Source organism: Brassica rapa, chromosome A03, assembly GCF_000309985.2.
Source record: "Brassica rapa cultivar Chiifu-401-42 chromosome A03, CAAS_Brap_v3.01, whole genome shotgun sequence".
NCBI lineage: Eukaryota > Viridiplantae > Streptophyta > Magnoliopsida > Brassicales > Brassicaceae > Brassica > Brassica rapa.
Window position 1 is genome coordinate 17,322,814 of NC_024797.2, and position 17,610 is coordinate 17,340,423.

Here is a 17,610-nt window from a genome sequence, read left to right on the forward strand (position 1 = left end):
AATCCCCAATAGAAAGTTGATAACATATATGTATGATCCATTATACTATATGAAGACTAACCTCCACTGGAATGAAAGTCCAAGGGCAGCTCTTGTAGCATGGTACACACCAAAATTAAGAAGGAAGCCTCGTACCTGATAAGGAAAGGAAACGTCGATACACAAGACATGTTACTAGATGCAATTTCAAAGTTCACAAGCCACTAGTAGAATCATTAAGATACAAAAGGATAAGACAGCCCCCCCCCCCCCCCCCCCCCCCCCCTACCGTGGCGATAATGAGAAACGCTGCAACTGGAAATCTTTTCATTCTAAGTGGTGGAACAGAATAGATTGTCCCAAGAAAGAGGCCAAGAGTGTATAGGCATGTAATGAATGGACCAAAGTTGAATCCTACAACTAACAGCCCTGCAATTGCAAAAAATATCACCAACAGCCACGCAGACTGCACTGAGAGATCTCCTGCTGCTATTGGCAAGTATGGTTTGTTCACTCTGCAACACAAACATAAATAAGATTTGGATGTACTGATCATATGCGTTTAACTCATAAGAAGTAACACATTGCATACTAAATGATGCAACATTAGATAATAGTAGTGACTAATGGGTGCCACATACTTGTCAATACCAATGTCGTAGATCTGATTGATGCCAACAATATAACCATTTCCACATATAAGAGCAAGAAGACCTGAAAGTGCCTTTAGTACTAGACTCCACTTGATAAGATGAGTGTTCTCTATCAACGCTCTTGCCACCAAGGCACTGCCATCAAAAAATTTCAACACTCAAATCAAAAATGAAATATATAAGCCTATTCAATAAATCAGTGTTCAACATATACTAACGTTGATCCTAAAGCAGTTCCACGGATCGTATGTGGCCTAAGAAATCTCCAGCAAGCGTTCTGGAAACGGGAGATTCTATCCAGAACTGGATCCGAACCAGCAGCACCGACCTGAGAACATGCCTGGTAGTATCTAAAGCTTGTGAGTACCATTGAAAAGAAACACACAAGCAAACATTAATCAAAACCAGTGTTCTAAAAAACTGGTCTAGGAGGTGCCTAGTCGGCAAATTAGATCTAAACGAAAAAATTGGTATAGACATCCGCCTAAACAATAATCTTCTATAAGGTGCCTAACCTGTGTGTAGTGATTTTTTTTTAACATTGATAAAATCTAAATAATAGTATAGAAATTAACACTGCGACATAAGACATTGTTCAAATGAATTGAAGACATTCTCCATTGGAACAGAACAAATGCTAGAAAGGTTTGAACTTTATTGACTAATAGTCAACTCAATGGCTAAGATGCTTGTGAACCGAAGGGGAACATAGAATGAAACAATACCCGGATCGAGATTTTTCTATAATTAGTTGAGACAAGTTTCGACTGCATACACGAACTTGATAAGCTCGTAAAGGCATCATCTTTATGACGGGTTAAAAGCCTCCCAGCTAAATGCACCGAAGGTCGATGATGATGATGATGAGAAGCTGCTGAGAAACGAGGCGACGCAGACGAGAATCGAAGACGTGGCGATTGCGAGATCGAGAGCTCCATTGATGACACTAGCCACACAAACTCTTTGCTCTGCTACTTGCTCTTGCACGACCAAGTTTGTCTTTTTTTTAACAGTAAGAGATTGCATTTTGCAACCCGGTCCCTATATTCTTAACATCTATCCGTAGAAGCCTAAAACTCTTAATACTTATCATAAATAAAATAAAATTGACCCATCACCCATCTATACAACCAATCAGTTAGCACTGGACTACTGAAGAGCAATGGCTCATATAGTTCAATTCCCTTCTCATCCTGTATGACCAATATGAACTCAAAGTTCCTTTAGCAGGACACTGGAGACTTATATGTGTGTCTCTCCACTGTCCATCTTTCTGGATCGGTTTATTGTGTAGATGTTTCGATTTTATACTCATCTGGCTTAGAAAATGTAGACACTGAACAAATTTTCAAACCATAATCAATTGAAGAAGTATAGCAAAACTGGATTACATTTTGATGACTCAAATAGTATTTTGTACGAGGTTAATATTTTCAGACAAACAACATACAAAAATCTTGTTAAACGGGAACGAAAAAACACACACCATGTTAAGTTTGGTCTCTCAACAAAAGATGTCAAGCAAGATTTGGTTCGGTTTCAGCTTGTGCTTTAGAGAAACCTTCTGAGCTCTTCGACAACGCTTCAGCTTCATCAGAAGCAGTAGCACTTGAGTTGATTGTCTCTGCTCCCTCCTCATTCTCCTCCTTGTCCATAACTATTCTTGAGGGTGCTTCGTTTTTGATTTCATCTGATTTATTTATCTCTCTGTTCTCTTCATTGACTTCAGTCTCTAAACCTATGGTTTCATTTGTTTTCGACTGTTTTGTCTCCGCATTCTCATCCTCCTCTCTATCTTCACCAGAAGCACGAACACTTAAGTTGATTGTCTCTGCTCCCTCTTCATTCTCCTCCTTCTCCACGACTATTCTTGCAGGTGCTTCGCTTTTGGTTTCATCTGGTTTCTTTGTCTCTCTATCCTCTTCCTCTAAACCTCTGGTTTCATTTGTTTTCGACTGTTTTGTCTCTGCACTCTCATCCTCCTCTCTATCTTCACCAGAAGCACGAGCACTTAAGTTGATTGTCTCTGCTCCCTCTTCATTCTCCTCCTTCTCCACGACTATTCTTGAGGGCGCTTCGCTTTTGATTTCATCTGTCTTTATCTCTCTATTCTCTTCCTCTGAACCTCTGGTGTCCTTTGCTCTTAACTGTTTTGTCTCTGCACTCTCATCCTCCTCTCTATCCTCATCCATCACCACAACTTCTGGAGCTTTCGTCTCAGTTCTCTCTAACAAATCAGCTCCAGAGCTGTTATCCCCTTCTTTGATAAACTCGCCTATCTCCAAAAGCTTTTGAGCTTTTAATTCCCCTTCTTCGTTAACATTCTCTGCTATCTCAGCTTCAGAAACTTTCTTCACATCATCTACTAAAACCTCTGCTTCTCTTGAAACCACTTCACTTGCTATCTCTGGTCTTCCTTTTACCTCAGCTTCTTCTAAACCTTTCTTCTCCGCATTTTCGGTTTTATCAATACTCTTTGGTTTGATCTCTAAAGGCCCCAGCTTTGCATCAATCTCCTTGACAAGATTCGTCAGCGACCTTGCATTCCTCGCTTCAGACAACCTGGTAGACAACTGCAACACACCACAAAAGTCTTAAGCAACAAAAGTTCATCTCTAAGCTAAATTGTGTTTACTGATGTTTCACCTGTTGTATCTGCTCAGCTCGAGGTTTGAGATCATCCACAGAAGCTTCCTTGTAAATACTCTTGAGAACACACATCAAATGAGACCCCACACTCTCCAACTGATGCCTCTGAACCTCGCACTGACGCACATCATCCAAACACCCAACAGCGCGAAACGCGCAGTTCACAAGCTTCATAGGACACACAGTAATACAATGCCTATCCATCTCCCGCCTCATGATCCTCTCATCACACCCCTGCTCACACTTCACAATCTTAAACGGGCAAACGGAGTCATGACTCTCCATCTGCTTCTTGCAGAACACCGCATTACAACCTTCGTTCTCACAATCCATCGTCCTATAACCACACGTCAAGACATGCTCAGAGACTTCCCCTTCGGTCTGAAACCTCATCTCGCAGTGATAACCGTTTTTAAAGTCAACGTTCTTAAGCAGCGTCTCCGCGAGTCCTTGCCTGTGATCACTCAACCAAAACCCACTAATCTCCATCTCCTGAGCGAAGTCATCGACGTTGTCCTCTCTCCTCTCGCTAAGCAACCACCCCGAGACGCGGCTGAAGAGGTTCCTCTTGGAGGTTGCGAAGTCGTCGATGAAGTCTGAGACTATGTCGAAAGGATGGTGAGAGGCTTCGGTGTCTGCGTCTCCTCCTTGGAGGACTATGTGCTCGGCCACGAAGGTTTGGCTTCTGTTAGTTAGGTACTCGATCATCTCTTTGCGGACGTCGGCGGCTACGGAGCCTGGACTGCGGAAGATGTCTCCGGTGGTGTTGTCGACGCAGGCGGTGGCGAGTCCGGGGAGGAAGGTTTGGGAGATTTTGTGGACTAGCTCTGTGTCGTAGAGGTGGCAGTGGAAGGAAGGTCCGGTTTTTTCTTTCTGGTCGTCGATTTTGTCGAGATCCGAGACTGGTGGATCCATTGATGTGTTCTGCAGATGAATGAAACACAGAGAGAGATGAAGAACTACTCTATAAGCACCCTACGATCAAAAAGGTCTAAACTTTATTGAATTTTTCCTAGAAAGAGAGATCGATTTAGACTTGGATTCGATCAACAGGAACCATCACGATCCAGAAAGTTTTGAAATTGAGTTACATTACAAGCGAATTCAGCTGATGGATTGATAAAAAGGGAAGCTTTACCGTTAGGATTGGTGTTGGAAAGAGACGGTGAGGAGATCGCAGCGGGAAGGAGTAGAGAGGCTGCAAGGGAATCAAGATGAAGGAGAAGGAGAGGGAGGACACACCTTTGGTTTTGGCGCAATAATCGGTCTTTTTTTCTTTCACCACAACTTTGTTTTGGTCGTCTCTTTCTAATATTTTTAATTTATTTTTAAACTGGTTTCTTGCAATATCGAGTACTCGCTCGGTTCAAAAAATATTTATATTATAGAGAAAATTTTTGTTTCAAAAAAGATAGATATTTTATATTTTTAATGTAACATTTGTCAACTAATAATGAGATGTTGTAAAATTCAAGAACATTAATTACATTTTTTAAAATTTTATTGGTTTAAAAATTTAAGAAATATAAAATTACAAAAAAACTATGTATTTATAAGTAAGTTTTAATATGTTTTATTAAAAATTTTGAAAATTATAAAACATTAATTTTTTAGAAACGGAGGAAGTATTTAATATAATTTAGATTTGGTTTTAATAATTTACTTACAAACATTTTAAACTTTAAATAATAACACTAAATTCTAAATCTAATATAATTTAATAGTTAAATAATAATAGATTGTGGCTGAAATGATTTATTTTTATTTGTTTGATATTCAGTAAACCATCATTTTTTTTAGATAAAAATATGATTTGGATAATTTTTTTTATTATGATTTGGATATTAAAATGTTAAAATATAATTTGAAGTATTTAAAAAAAAGTTTTAGTTATAAATTTAAGATAGTTTATCTAAAAATAAGTTTATTATTCTGGCTAAAAAAATGATTAATTTGATGTCGATGAATTTCATTGATCAAAATTAAATAATTAATAAGATAAAAATTAGTGAACATATGAAATATTATGGAAATACCCTTTTTAATTGAATTTTTTTTATTTAATTAGTTTTTTTAAAAATATTGTATGTTGGGTGCAAAATACAAATTCAACAAATTAGGGTCACTGATAAAGATCTCCTCTCCCCAGAGAGAGAGAGAGAGAAAGTTAAACAAATAAAGCACGTCCCTTTCCCCCGTTGATTTGATTTGATGATGGCAGCTCCGGAGGATGAATCTTCCGCTCACTCTCAATCATCTTCTGCTGCCACTGCGACTCCCACTCCTCCTCCTTCCTCCGTAGGTGATCATTACCTCGCTAAGTGCGTCCTCCCCCCCAGCGTCGTCCTCCAGGTTGCTTATGGCTACTTCCGCTCTCCTTCCTCCCGCGACGTCGTTTTCGGAAAGGTGCTCCGTCTTCCTCTTATCTCTACTTTTAGGATTTGGGTTTCGATTAATTTATGTGAAAGTTGGTTCCTTTTATAATATCTCTCTTTTTAGGGATTGAGATTCTGTGAAGCTGATATGCCACAATCTCCACTAGTTTCAGTTTCTCACTGGGTTTTTGTGTTGAGGGCATTGTTAAAAGAGTTAGATTTGTGGTTACAAATTGGAAGTTGCATTAGGACACTATAAGGATAAGTTAGAGACTTAGGCAATCATCATGGATCCAGGATTGTTCTATGTGTTTGTGGTGGGAAGAGCTTTTGTCTTGAGCAATTTGTGTGTGCCAGGTGTAATGCTATGTTAAAATCTTGTTTTATTTTTCTCGCATCAGGAGACCTGCCTAGAGCTGGTGGTTATAGGTGAAGATGGGTTTGTTGAATCTGTCTGTGAACAGAATGTATTCGGAACTATTAAGGATTTGGCTGTTATACCTCGGAGTAAGGTAAGCATCTTACATCTAGACAGGGAATAGTTTATTTTTAGTGATCAGGAGATTCACTTAACAAGCTAGCTTTGGTTTTGTTAGTATATCTGTGATTTTGATATGTCACTCATCTTGTTATCTTTTTTTTTGTCAGATGGGAAAAGACCTTTTGGCTGTTCTTTCTGATTCCGGAAAGCTCTCGTTTCTCTCATTTAGCAATGAAATGCACAGGTTTCTTCCTCCTGTCTTCGTCCCTTTTTCCCGCAGAAGACCTCATGTCATTGTCATCTTACTATTTTTTTCTGCCATTTGGTGTAGGTTCTTGCCCATACAACATGTTCAACTTTCTAGTCCAGGAAACTCGAGGACTCAACTTGGAAGAATGCTCACTGTAGATTCTAGGCAAGTTTTCCATTTAACCATGATTTTGTTACTTACATCATTCTGTTGATGCCTTTAGATGCCACTCGTTACTAGCTGTATCTCTTTTGTATATTTTGCCTAGTGCTGAAGTGCTCACTATTGGATTTTGTAGAAAATTGAATTCGTTAGAGTGTTCACTTCTCTAAACATACATTATTTGCATCTTGAGTACCAACGATTAATATTGTGTCCTATTATGCATTTTGCAGTGGTCTCTTTCTTGCTGTCAGTGCATATCATGATCGCTTTGCTCTATTTTCCCTCTCATCATCGTCTATGGCTGATATTATTCATGAGGTATTGGTTTTTGTCACCAACTTGGGGAGCATCTTGTAACTTCATTTGACAGAAAAGGCATGACTCATGAGTGATAATTTTTATTTAATTTTAAAATTTTTAGAGGATTTTTTATCCTTCTGAAGACGGAGGGAAGACTAGCTCTGTACAAGAATTATCTGGTACTATTTGGAGCATGTGTTTCATTTCTAAAGGTTTTAATGAATCCAAGGGTTATGATCCTGTTCTTGCCATTGTTTTAAATAGGTACGTAACCCTTGCAGTTCAAAAAGCTTTGTTTTTAGTTATTGTGTTTTCTCCATAAGAGTCTGCGACCACCAAGAGTTGCTTACCTCAGTAATCTTCTGATTGTATAGGAAAGGATCTCTCCTGAATGAGTTGGTCTTATTTAGATGGAACATCAAAGAGGAATCCATATGTTTAATATCAGAGTATGTCGAAGCTGGGGCTCTAGCACATAGTATTGTTGAAGTTCCTCACTCCTCTGGATTTGCCTTTCTGTTTAGAATTGGTGACGCTCTCTTAATGGATCTCAGAGATCCTCAAAACCCTTGCTGTTTGGTTAGGACATCCTTAGATCTGGTTCCTCCTGCTTCATTAGTGGAAGAACATTTTGTTGAAGAGTCGTGTAGAGTACAAGATGGAGACGATGAGGGTCTTTCTAACGTTGCTGCATCTGCTTTGTTAAAGCTTAGCGATTGGGATCCAATGTTCATAGATACCGAAAGCGATATTGGAAAGTTGAGTTCTAAGCATGTCTCTTCATGGACTTGGGAGCCGGATCATAACTATAATCCCCGGATGATTATTTGCTTAGATGATGGTGAATTTTTCGTGTTTGAACTCATATATGAAGATGATGGTGTTAAGATTAATATATCAGAGTGTTTATACAAAGGCTTACCGTGCAAAGAAATATTATGGGTGGAAGGTGGATTCCTGGCCACGTTTTCCGAAATGGCGGATGGAACGGTTTTCAAATTGGGAAAAGAGAAGCTACATTGGATGAGTTCCATTCAAAACATTGCTCCGATCTTGGATTTCTCGGTTGTGGATGACCAGAACGAGAAACGAGACCAAATGTTTGCTTGCTGTGGCGTTACGCCTGAAGGCTCTTTAAGGATTATTCGCAGTGGCGTTAATGTAGAAAAGCTTCTGAAAACCGCGCCTGTTTATCAAGGAATAACTGGTACTTGGACTGTTAAAATGAAGCTTCCTGATGTGTACCATTCATTTCTTGTTCTGTCTTTTGTTGAGGAGACTAGGGTTTTATCAGTTGGATTAAGTTTTAAAGATGTCACTGATTCAGTTGGTTTCCAGCCTGATGTCTGCACCTTGGCCTGTGGGCTTGTTGCCGATGGTTTGTTGGTGCAGATTCACCAAGATGCAGTAAGGCTGTGCATGGCCAACATGGATGGTTCTTCACCGTTTGTCTCCTCTTGGTTTCCAGAAAATGTCAGTATCAGCTTGGGGGCAGTTGCTGAAGATCTGATAGTTGTGTCTACCTCTAACCCTTGTTTCCTGTCTGTTCTTGGGGTCAGATCAGTATCATCTCACTGCTGCGAAATCTACGAAATTCAACGGGTGGAACTGCAGTACGAAGTTTCCTGCATCTCAATCCCTCAAAAATCTATTGGGAAGAAGAGATGCAAAGCTGCGATTCTTTCTGGTATGGAGCGAGGCTATACGTTTTTGATCGGCACACATAAGCCTTCTGTTGAGGTCCTCTCCTTCTCAGAAGATGACGGTGGGGGTCTTAGAGTCCTTGCCTCTGGGATGGTATCGCTAACGAATACAATGGGAACTGCTATTCGTGGATGTATTCCTCAGGATGTAAGACTCGTGTTAGTTGATCAAGTCTATGTTCTTTCTGGGCTAAGAAATGGGATGCTGCTTCGTTTTGAGTGGCCTCCCTTTTCACATTCATCCGGCTTGAATAAAGAAGAGATGGACATAGTTGTGGGTGAAAGGGAGAATTTACCCATCGACCTTGTGTTAATTGCCACCCGACGTATAGGCATCACACCTGTTTTTCTGGTTCCGTTCAGTGATTCACTAGATTCAGATATCATAGCGCTTAGTGACAGGCCATGGTTGTTGCACACAGCTCGGCAAAGCCTTTCCTACACTTCCATCTCATTCCAAGCTTCTACTCATGCAACTCCTGTATGCTCGTCAGAATGCCCTCAAGGCATTCTTTTTGTTGCAGAGAACTCTTTACATCTGGTAAGTATTTTCTATTTTACAAATTTTAGTTCCAGACTTTCACTGACTATTGCGCTGTGCTTTGGACAACGATATGCTAATTCTAAGCCTGCGATAGACATTTGTAGGATTCAGTTGGAGCTATTATTTTGATCCGTCTATGGTTGTTGCCTGACGTATTAGCTTGGTTTGTAGGTGGAGATGGTGCATAGCAAACGGCTTAATGCGCAAAAGTTTCACCTTGGAGGCACTCCGCGAAAGGTTATCTACCATAGTGAAAGCAAACTACTGATTGTGATGAGAACTGATCTGTGTGATGCTGGTACGTCTGATATATGCTGCGTGGACCCGCTCAGTGGATCAGTGTTGTCATCCTACAAGCTCAAACCTGGAGAAACTGGAAAATCGATGGAGCTTGTACGCGTGGGAAATGAGCAAGTCCTTGTGGTTGGGACGAGTTTGTCATCTGGTCCTGCTATACTACCCAGCGGTGAAGCAGAAAGGTTTGAAAAAATCTAGTTCTTTAAGCCACTTTCTAATTTGACCATTGAGTGATTGTGTGTATACCTTTGAATGCTTATTTTACAGTACAAAAGGACGAATACTCATTCTCTGCTTAGTACACACTCAAAACTCGGACAGTGGTTCAATGACAATCTGTTCAAAAGATGGTTTATCTTCCCAGCGTACATCACCTTTTCGTGATGAACAACTATCAAGTAGTAGTCTCTGCAGCAGTCCAGATGATAACAGCTACGATGATGATATCAAACTTGACGAAGCTGAAACGTGGCATTTAAAATTGGCATCTGCAACCACTTGGCCGGGTATGGTACTTGCGATCTGTCCGTACCTTGATCGTTTCTTCCTGGCGTCTGCTGGGAATGCCGTAAGTCTCACTTTTGATAATCTATTTGTTTTGTTTGCCACTTGTTTAGCGTGCTAATCTGCTGCTCTTGAATAGTTTTATGTGTGCGGTTTCCCGAACGATAGTCCTGATAAAATGAAGAGGTTTGCGGTGGGGAGGACTCGTTTCATGATAACATCTCTGCGCACGTACTTGACTAGAATCGTCGTTGGGGATTGCCGTGATGGTGTTCTGTTTTATTCTTATCATGAGGTTTGTTTTGTTGTCCCTTTCTACTAATAAGAGTTACTTTATCTTGTCCCTTTCTTAAATGTTGGCTGTTAATATTATATTTTTTTTCATGTTATTGAAGGATGTGAAGAAACTTCACCAAGTATATTGTGATCCAGCGCAGCGGTTAGTTGCTGATTGCTTTCTAATGGATGTCAATTCTGTTGCTGTATCTGATCGCAAGGGGAGTATAGCTATCCTGTCTTGCAAAGATCATTCAGACTTTGGTACGAAACACTTTACCTTTGCTGATTATCTAGTCTTTACTGATTATTCTTAGGATTCTTCTAAATGCTATGGAGCAAACTTTGGATTTGATAATACTCTTAATAGAGGCTTTGTTATGATCCAAAAGATTTTGCTAACTGAAAATACCTCGTTGTGATGATGCAGAGTATTCAAATCCGGAATCCAACCTGAATCTAAACTGTGCTTATCACATGGGTGAGGTTGCCATGGCTATCAAAAAGGTAAATCCTAAACTTTGTGCTTCTATCTGAATTGCTTTCTGTTCCTTACTGCTCACTCCTACATTGTGAACAGGGTGGCAGCATTTACAAACTTCCAGCTGGTGATGTGCTGCGAAGTTATGGTCTTAGTAAAAGCACTGACGCTGCTGATGATACAATCATAGCTGGCACACTATTGGGAAGTATATTCGTCTTTGCTCCTATTTCAAGGTTTGATTTGAATATCTAACTATTAACTAGTGTGTTTGACCCCCCCAAAAAAAAAACTAGTAGTGTTTGCAAAATATACATTCGCTTGGCCTTTTTTTCCACCAAGTAGAAGCTTTATGATCTTGTGGTATACTTAGTTACCCTTAAGCTTGCACCAGACATTCTTTTTGTGCTAATTTTTCCATGGTAAGTTCAGTGACTGACCACAAGTTTCTGTAGGGAGGAATATGAACTCCTAGAAGCCGTCCAAGCAAAGCTTGTGGTTCATCCGCTGACTGCTCCTGTTCTTGGTAACGATCACAAGGAGTTCCGAGGTCGAGAGAATCCGGTAAGTGAACCAAAAAACCAGTTAAAATTTTTCTAATATGTAGAAGATATTGCTAAGAATGATCTCTTATGCATTATTAGTACAGTATGAAACATAAGTTGTTCTGACAATTGTTGTAGTCCCAAGCGACAAAGATTCTGGACGGTGACATGCTTGCTCAGTTCTTGGAACTTACAAATAGACAGCAGGAGTCAGTTTTATCTACACCTCAGCCGTCACCAAGCTCATTAAAAGCAAGTTCAAAACAATGTCCTTCTCCGCCTCTAATGCTGCACCAAGTTGTACAATTGCTCGAGCGTGTCCATTACGCTCTGCACTAAGACATCAGCCCTCTTTCTACTGCAAGCATGCATTCTAAAGCACGCCAGTTCCATGACTTCAGTGATTCGATGTGGTGCGTAACTGAGTCCAAATTCTTAGCAGCTGGAAACTGCCTATGGAATTTATAAATTAAGTAGTGGTGAACGTGGTGAATTGTGAATACTTACAAGCTTATTGACATTACTGCTTATAGGATGCAAAGAGTTGGAAAACTATCCAGTGTCTTAGGAACTGCCTTGTGTTCGTTCTTGAGAGCAGTGACTCTTAACGACTAATCCTTGAGATGTGTTCTCTTTCTCTCTCTCAGACATTTTGTAGAGGATCATACTTTCCTATGTACAGAGTTGAGATGTGTTTTAAATGCAGAGGACTCGGTTATCATTGTGTATATACATAAAACCCAATATATATATTTTTCATTGCTTTAATATAAAAGTGATATGATGACATAAAATTATTGATCAATAAACGTTTAATTTTATATAAAACATGGATAATAATAAGGGTTTCGTATTATTTATTTTTAGATACTTTTAATCGATACAAATATTTTTAAAAATCTCGCATATTATTTGATACATGTCTACGAGGGGACAAGACTAGCTTCTGCTACCTTGACATAAAGATCTTGACCTCCAGCGTCGTACTTCCGCATATCCACGAGCTCACCGGTCCAAGTCACACAACCCGACCCACCATTCATGATATCCATATTCGCATATCCGGTACAGTTACAATCTCTAACACACTTCTCCCTGCATTCCTTCAACCCGATCCTCTTCTCCACAAGCGCTTCACTTGTCTCCGGTAGCTTCATCTGACTCATCCGCAGAAACCCATCTCCCTCTCCACAGCTTAGCTTCGAGCTCCTCACACAACCACCTGACATATCCCTCAAATCCCATCTTCCCGCATTCTTGGGAACGAAGCCTTTGATACAGTTACACGTAGGCGACGTGTGCATGTCACAGTAAGCGTAAGGACCACAAACTTTGTACAGGTCGCATGTATCTTCCGGGAACGACCAAAACATGTTACGTTGCGGTACTGTCTTAGTCCATGTGATTACTTGTAAGTACCCTGTGGAACTCATTCTAAATCTTGTGTGGATGTTGTGGTTGTTGTTGACTTGGAAACTGTACGCGATTTCCTCTTTGTTATCTATGAAATTGTTGGCAATGTAGCTCCAGTTTTGCATTTTTTTCGGTATACCGTTAAACCGGACTCCGTTCCAAGGACCGGTTCGGTACACTTTGAACTCATTGTTCAGTAGATAAAACTCATGTAAAAACCCTTCGGTTTCGAGTATGAGCGAATACTCTCCACTTGATGGATCAGTAGGACTTTTCCACGATGTGAGGATTTTTTCTTTTTCTGAACTTTTGTGTTTCCGACCAAGTTTCATCTCCGGGAGCAAAGTATCCACCGGATAATCAAAGCTCTGCCACATGAACCGGTCTAGGTCGTTGGTTTTGGAGTCTCTAAGCACGAAGTTGCCGTTAGCGAGAAGCTCTGCCGTAACTGGTAAATGCGCAACTCCCGTAAGGTTCGTTGACCAGACGGTAGTATCAGACTGGTCAAGGAGGACGAGGCTTGCATGAGAGATTTTGAGTGTCCCCATGGAGTTGTGAAGAGGGTTGTCTCTGTTGGCAACCCAAACATATGTTCTCTGATCAGAGGTTGTCTTGTACCAAATGCCGAGATACCAACGATCAGTACTACCATCTTGAGAGTTCTTCGTGGCGGTTTTGAAGAAGCCAAGCTCGAAGACATCACCAGGAGACACAAGGGTTTTGTTGCTTGAGATTGTAAGAGCTTCGTTAGATGACAAAGTATTGGTTGAGAACGCATGGGGAAACAGAACCAATATAACGAAAAAGAAGGTGTAAGAGTGATGATAGTTTGGTATTACACCTTTCATGTCTCTCTTTACCACTTAATCTTCTATGCTCTTCTTCTTTTCTCGTCTCTGTTATTTATAGAGTTGTTTGTTACTTGCTGATTGTCAGATTTGCAAACTTAATGAGGATGGTTTGATTTTAATTTGCATGGTTTATGTCTTAGTCGTAGATTATATTTACTTTCCAGCAGACAAGAAAAATGTTATTTCCACATTCAATGACTTTCAAGCCATTCATTGATTCCTTTTAACAAACTATTGTCATTGGTCAATAACCTTACCACGTGAAATTGATTTCTCATGCAACGTAACACAACATGTGCGTGTTTTTGGACCAAATGACATAACATATCATATGTTGTTTAACTTAAAACTGCAACGTCCAACGAAATAATATAAAATGGAAATAGAAAAATAAGGCAAAATTTTGATAAAGCATCAATGTCAAGAACAAAGCCAATAATAAAAAAAATTGGGAAAACTAGAGGTCACTAGCTCAATTCGAAAGAATCGCGATCACTTATCACATGTCTCTAGCTCGAGTGACCTCTGAGACAAAATTAATATTACATGATATAGTTTTGAGCGTGAGGGGATTGAGATTCGTCCTGAATCTCCTTGTATTTGAAACAAAATAATCTTGAGAATTGAAAAAGATTGGTGGGAAAATTTATTGCATTTCTTTTCATGATTGAGTGCATCTATCATTGAAAAATTATTATCATCAAAACTTTTATGTGTAGTTAGTTTGGGTATGTGTTGGAATGGCTCCATATTCACCTTATATATTTTTATTTTAGCTAGTACATTCTTGTGGTCTAGTACATTCTCCTGAACTCTCAAGTGGGAACCTTTAAGACCAAGGTAACAGCAAAAACAGTGGACTGATACTGTCTGGTTCAAAGGATTGGTTCAAAAACATTCATTCACAATGTGGATGCAAATGCTGATTTTCTACGACCAGAGTGGCTTTGCTTCTTGGCGGCATCCAAGTTTCACCCTCTTGTTGCTTCTGCTCCACAGATGCTGGGACTAGGGACCATTTGCTACTCACCTGTGATTACAGCCAGGAAGTTGGAGCCTGTTGCTCTCTTGCCTTAACCCTCTAACCTGACTTTTCAACAACTGGAACGAGCTGCTCTACTGGATCCGAACTTCTTCAACGGTCTGTCCCTCAATCCGAAGGCAACTAGCAGATAATGCAACAGTCTACCACATACGAAATCGCTTGCCTCATCTACCGAGCAGTGCTGGACATGATCATTGCCAAGAGAAACAGAAGTATTTCGGCTCACTTATGTAATTTACTCTAGTTTGTTTTTAACCTTTTTACCATCCTAGGGTAGACATTAGATTACATTAATTTACACATGCTGTAACTCTTACAATCATTAACATGATATTTTCATTCTTAGCACAAAAAAAACAACTGGTTAAACATTGCATATTCTAGAGTAGGAGTGAATTTTGATACGTTCTTGGCAAGAATAAAACGTTACAAGTGAATTTTTATACGGCTTTTGGCAAGAATAAAACGTTACACGTCTAAGGACTTCACTTAGATCAAGAATATATGATGAGTTGTCTATGTAATATAAATATGTATAATTACTAGTAATACCATTTTTATTGAAAATTATTTTAAATTCTAAAGATAAATTAGATAGCAAGCACTAGTCTGATACTTTTCTTTAATAATCTTTTTCAGATACCCATCACTGATTCAATCGACATTCCGTAGGAGGAACAGGAAACCTACGCTTATCAGAACAATAATCGTACTTCATATACTTCGCTCTCACATTCTTGAATGCCGTAGTTTCATTTGCACTTAACCTACTATATTGGATCGTATTCCAGTAGTAGGTTGTTGAACCACATGCTTCCGCGTTAATGTTCCCACCATCCGCGTGACAACCAGAATCAGAAAAACTTTGAAAATTGGCTTTAAAAGGAGCATATGACCAATTAATTTTGGCCTTACCACCGTCTGTTGCCCATCCCTCACCGTTCCACAGACTAGCAATCACTGTCATCGGCTTTGATGGATATCCTACGCCATATTTTTTGTTATTTTTGAATATTCGTATTGGAATTTTGTCCACGTAAAACCTAGCATATCAGGAGAAACAAAAAAATGAATATTAAGAAATCATCATGGTGATTGAAAATATAAACGTGAATTGTATTGCTAGATGTTTCAAGTTGTTGGTCTAACGTCTATGTTAGAAAAAACAAAACAAATTTTCCTTTGTATAGGTAAACGGTTTAAACTAAGCAATATTGTAGAACTGTTAAAAAACAAAGTCTAATATTCGCTAATTAATTTTCAATTTATTCGCTTCATGGTCTTGTTAGTATGCTTTAAAAGAAAAGATGTCGTACTCTTTCGTGATTGAGTATATTGAAATTTACTCGTATGTATTCAAGTTTCTTCTATTCAGAAAGGTTGGACACACATTAGATAATTGTGTGTAAAAATTAAACAAATATAAATAGAACAAAGGGAGAGAGAGAGAAAAAACATACACAATTTGATACGGATTCCAGAGAATCCCATAAGTGTGGAAATCTGTGGATGGATCGAACCAAAGAACAAACTTTTGTTCTCTATTTCCTTGACCATTGTTGAAGACATTTGTTTGAATTTGTATCGGTTTTCCATCTCTATTCCCCAGGAACTCGAAGTCTACCTCGTCGTGGGTATCACCCTTCGAAGTCAACTAAAACCAATACACAAAATGTTGATCGAAACATATTCACGATGTTGAAAGTTCACATTAATGTAATGAATAAGCTAGATTAAAACGTGAACGTACATAAAAAGCTGTCACAACTCCAGCAGTATCTTTTGGAGGCAACTTGATTCTCATTTGAAAGAATCCTGATCCAAATTTGTGTTTAGACTCAAAAGCAGAACCTGTTTGTAATATAAATTAAGATATTAAACCATATTTTATATCAATATTACAATACTAGCTAGTTTAACAACGTGAACTATTTAAATAGGAAATACCGAACCCTATATAACCCCAAAGCTTGCATGATGTATCATAAACCATGAAATCTTAACATTTGCTTAAACATGATGAGATGCATGAATGCAGTTCAAAATCCAAGAACTGGATATACAAAATAACATCATGAGGACAAATTCTTGCAGTATAAGCTAAACAGTCAGTTTTAAAAATTATATAAAAATGTAAGAAACTGACAAAAAAATATAAACTCTGAAACCAGGATATATGCACATCAAAAAAAGAAAAAAATTGGAAGGATTTTTCATACTTGTAATTTAAAATGCTAAGTTTTTCTTCATTGTTTCAGTTTTATTGTCATTAACATGCATCTAGATAATTTTAATCGAGAAAGATGACAAATTATCATTTTCTTAGTCTATATCGATACACGTGTGTTGTAATATTTTGAAAGAGATAAATATAAACCTCAGTTATATTAATTTTAGAAAATGTTAGAAGATTAAGTTTGAATTGAAATCGACGACATTGTGCCATATATAGAGTATCTACCGAAATCAATACATATGCACCCACATCCTTTTACCACGGCACTACTGAAAAAAGAAAAAATCAATTAATAAACCTGCACTTTTGTCCATGGAGAGCTGGACTTCTCCTTGGTTGAGTTTTAAGACATTTCCCCACGTAACAACATAGTTTTCATCGAACCCTCCACCTCCAGGAACACTGGCATCAACGGTAGCGATCACCAACAGTACTAAAACAAAATCTAAAATTGAAAACATATATTCTCTCTTATTCATTTGAAATTTTATGTTTTGAATGTGTTTCTTACGGAGTAGACATCTCCCCCCTTTTTATATTCGGGGTTATTGTAAGGGGTCAAAAAAATTGTTTTGGTCAACAAATGGTTATTTTGGTAAATAATATTTTGGTCAATGACATTCTGATACTGTTACTTTTTAGACTAAGCAAATATTTATTGATAAGTATGAATTGTAATATATAACTAGATCTTTAGCAACATTTTAAAAGCGCCGAATTTATTTCAGTTCAAAATAGGTTATTGGTAACTGAATTCTCGTGAACTTTGGAAATTTTGAGATTCCATTGTTATTCGTTATTGGATTTCAAAAATCTTGATAGAATCCATTGTTATTGATTTAAGAATTTTTAAAATCCATTCA

General features: G+C 38.6%; 5 protein-coding genes across 6 annotated transcripts in view; 1 reads left to right on the forward strand and 4 right to left on the reverse strand.

The window, feature by feature from the left end:
• The window catches only part of LOC103859421 (homogentisate solanesyltransferase, chloroplastic), a gene marked incomplete in the record, with an annotated part of 2,604 nt that extends 972 nt beyond the window's left edge, over positions 1–1,632 (reverse strand). The window contains 4 exon segments of the mRNA XM_033288266.1: positions 269–494; positions 621–767; positions 851–972; positions 1,358–1,632. Coding sequence (XP_033144157.1) covers positions 269–494; positions 621–767; positions 851–972; positions 1,358–1,570 — 708 coding nt within the window.
• A 345-nt stretch (positions 1,633–1,977) lies between these two features.
• Positions 1,978–4,644, reverse strand: LOC103859422 (reticulocyte binding protein 2 homolog b). Its single transcript, XM_009136951.3, has 3 exons — positions 4,420–4,644; positions 3,279–4,205; positions 1,978–3,205 (listed from the first exon to the last, which is right to left on the reverse strand). Exons 2-3 carry the CDS (start codon positions 4,194–4,196, stop codon positions 2,150–2,152), a joined length of 1,974 nt encoding a protein of 657 aa, XP_009135199.1. The 5' UTR covers positions 4,197–4,205; positions 4,420–4,644; the 3' UTR covers positions 1,978–2,149.
• Positions 4,645–5,374: 730 nt separating this feature from the next.
• LOC103859423 (spliceosome-associated protein 130 A) lies at positions 5,375–11,970 on the forward strand. 2 transcript variants are annotated; one of them, XR_631237.3, is made up of 16 exons: positions 5,375–5,687; positions 6,058–6,168; positions 6,305–6,381; positions 6,469–6,552; positions 6,783–6,870; positions 6,974–7,116; positions 7,227–9,096; positions 9,271–9,578; positions 9,664–9,964; positions 10,040–10,195; positions 10,296–10,440; positions 10,607–10,683; positions 10,757–10,893; positions 11,113–11,221; positions 11,341–11,615; positions 11,736–11,970. XR_631237.3 is itself a non-coding variant. In XM_009136953.3 (15 exons), exons 1-15 carry the CDS (start codon positions 5,493–5,495, stop codon positions 11,539–11,541), a joined length of 4,002 nt encoding a protein of 1,333 aa, XP_009135201.1. In that variant the 5' UTR covers positions 5,375–5,492; the 3' UTR covers positions 11,542–11,966. The 2 variants fall into 2 exon arrangements, 1 of the variants encoding a protein (XP_009135201.1); XM_009136953.3 differs by having other exon boundaries at positions 11,341–11,966.
• A 26-nt stretch (positions 11,971–11,996) lies between these two features.
• On the reverse strand, positions 11,997–13,514 carry LOC103859424 (S-locus-specific glycoprotein). Its single transcript, XM_009136955.3, is given in 2 exon segments — positions 11,997–12,209; positions 12,212–13,514. Coding segments are annotated over 2 exon segments (1,320 nt in total). The 5' UTR covers positions 13,464–13,514; the 3' UTR covers positions 11,997–12,141.
• A 1,536-nt stretch (positions 13,515–15,050) lies between these two features.
• Positions 15,051–17,350, reverse strand: LOC103859425 (xyloglucan endotransglucosylase/hydrolase protein 2). Its single transcript, XM_009136956.2, has 4 exons — positions 17,046–17,350; positions 16,262–16,362; positions 15,972–16,165; positions 15,051–15,554 (listed from the first exon to the last, which is right to left on the reverse strand). Exons 1-4 carry the CDS (start codon positions 17,224–17,226, stop codon positions 15,158–15,160), a joined length of 873 nt encoding a protein of 290 aa, XP_009135204.1. The 5' UTR covers positions 17,227–17,350; the 3' UTR covers positions 15,051–15,157.
• Between the last annotated feature and the right edge of the window lie 260 nt (positions 17,351–17,610).

What these genes read in the sequence shown, in the direction of transcription:
- LOC103859422 (XM_009136951.3), bottom strand. Translation starts at nt 4,196, where the DNA reads ATGGATCCACCAGTCTCGGATCTCGACAAAATCGACGACCAGAAAGAA. An exon ending in GAGCTGAGCAGATACAACAG is followed by an intron (nt 3,206 to 3,278) that starts GTGAAACATCAG and finishes GGTGTGTTGCAG; the next exon opens with TTGTCTACCAGGTTGTCTGA.
- LOC103859423 (XM_009136953.3), top strand. Translation starts at nt 5,493, where the DNA reads ATGATGGCAGCTCCGGAGGATGAATCTTCCGCTCACTCTCAATCATCT. An exon ending in TTTAGCAATGAAATGCACAG is followed by an intron (nt 6,382 to 6,468) that starts GTTTCTTCCTCC and finishes CATTTGGTGTAG; the next exon opens with GTTCTTGCCCATACAACATG. An exon ending in GTCTTTGCTCCTATTTCAAG is followed by an intron (nt 10,894 to 11,112) that starts GTTTGATTTGAA and finishes AAGTTTCTGTAG; the next exon opens with GGAGGAATATGAACTCCTAG.
- LOC103859425 (XM_009136956.2), bottom strand. Translation starts at nt 17,226, where the DNA reads ATGAATAAGAGAGAATATATGTTTTCAATTTTAGATTTTGTTTTAGTA. An exon ending in CTCCATGGACAAAAGTGCAG is followed by an intron (nt 16,363 to 17,045) that starts GTTTATTAATTG and finishes TATTACAAACAG; the next exon opens with GTTCTGCTTTTGAGTCTAAA. An exon ending in GAGTTGTGACAGCTTTTTAT is followed by an intron (nt 16,166 to 16,261) that starts GTACGTTCACGT and finishes TATTGGTTTTAG; the next exon opens with TTGACTTCGAAGGGTGATAC.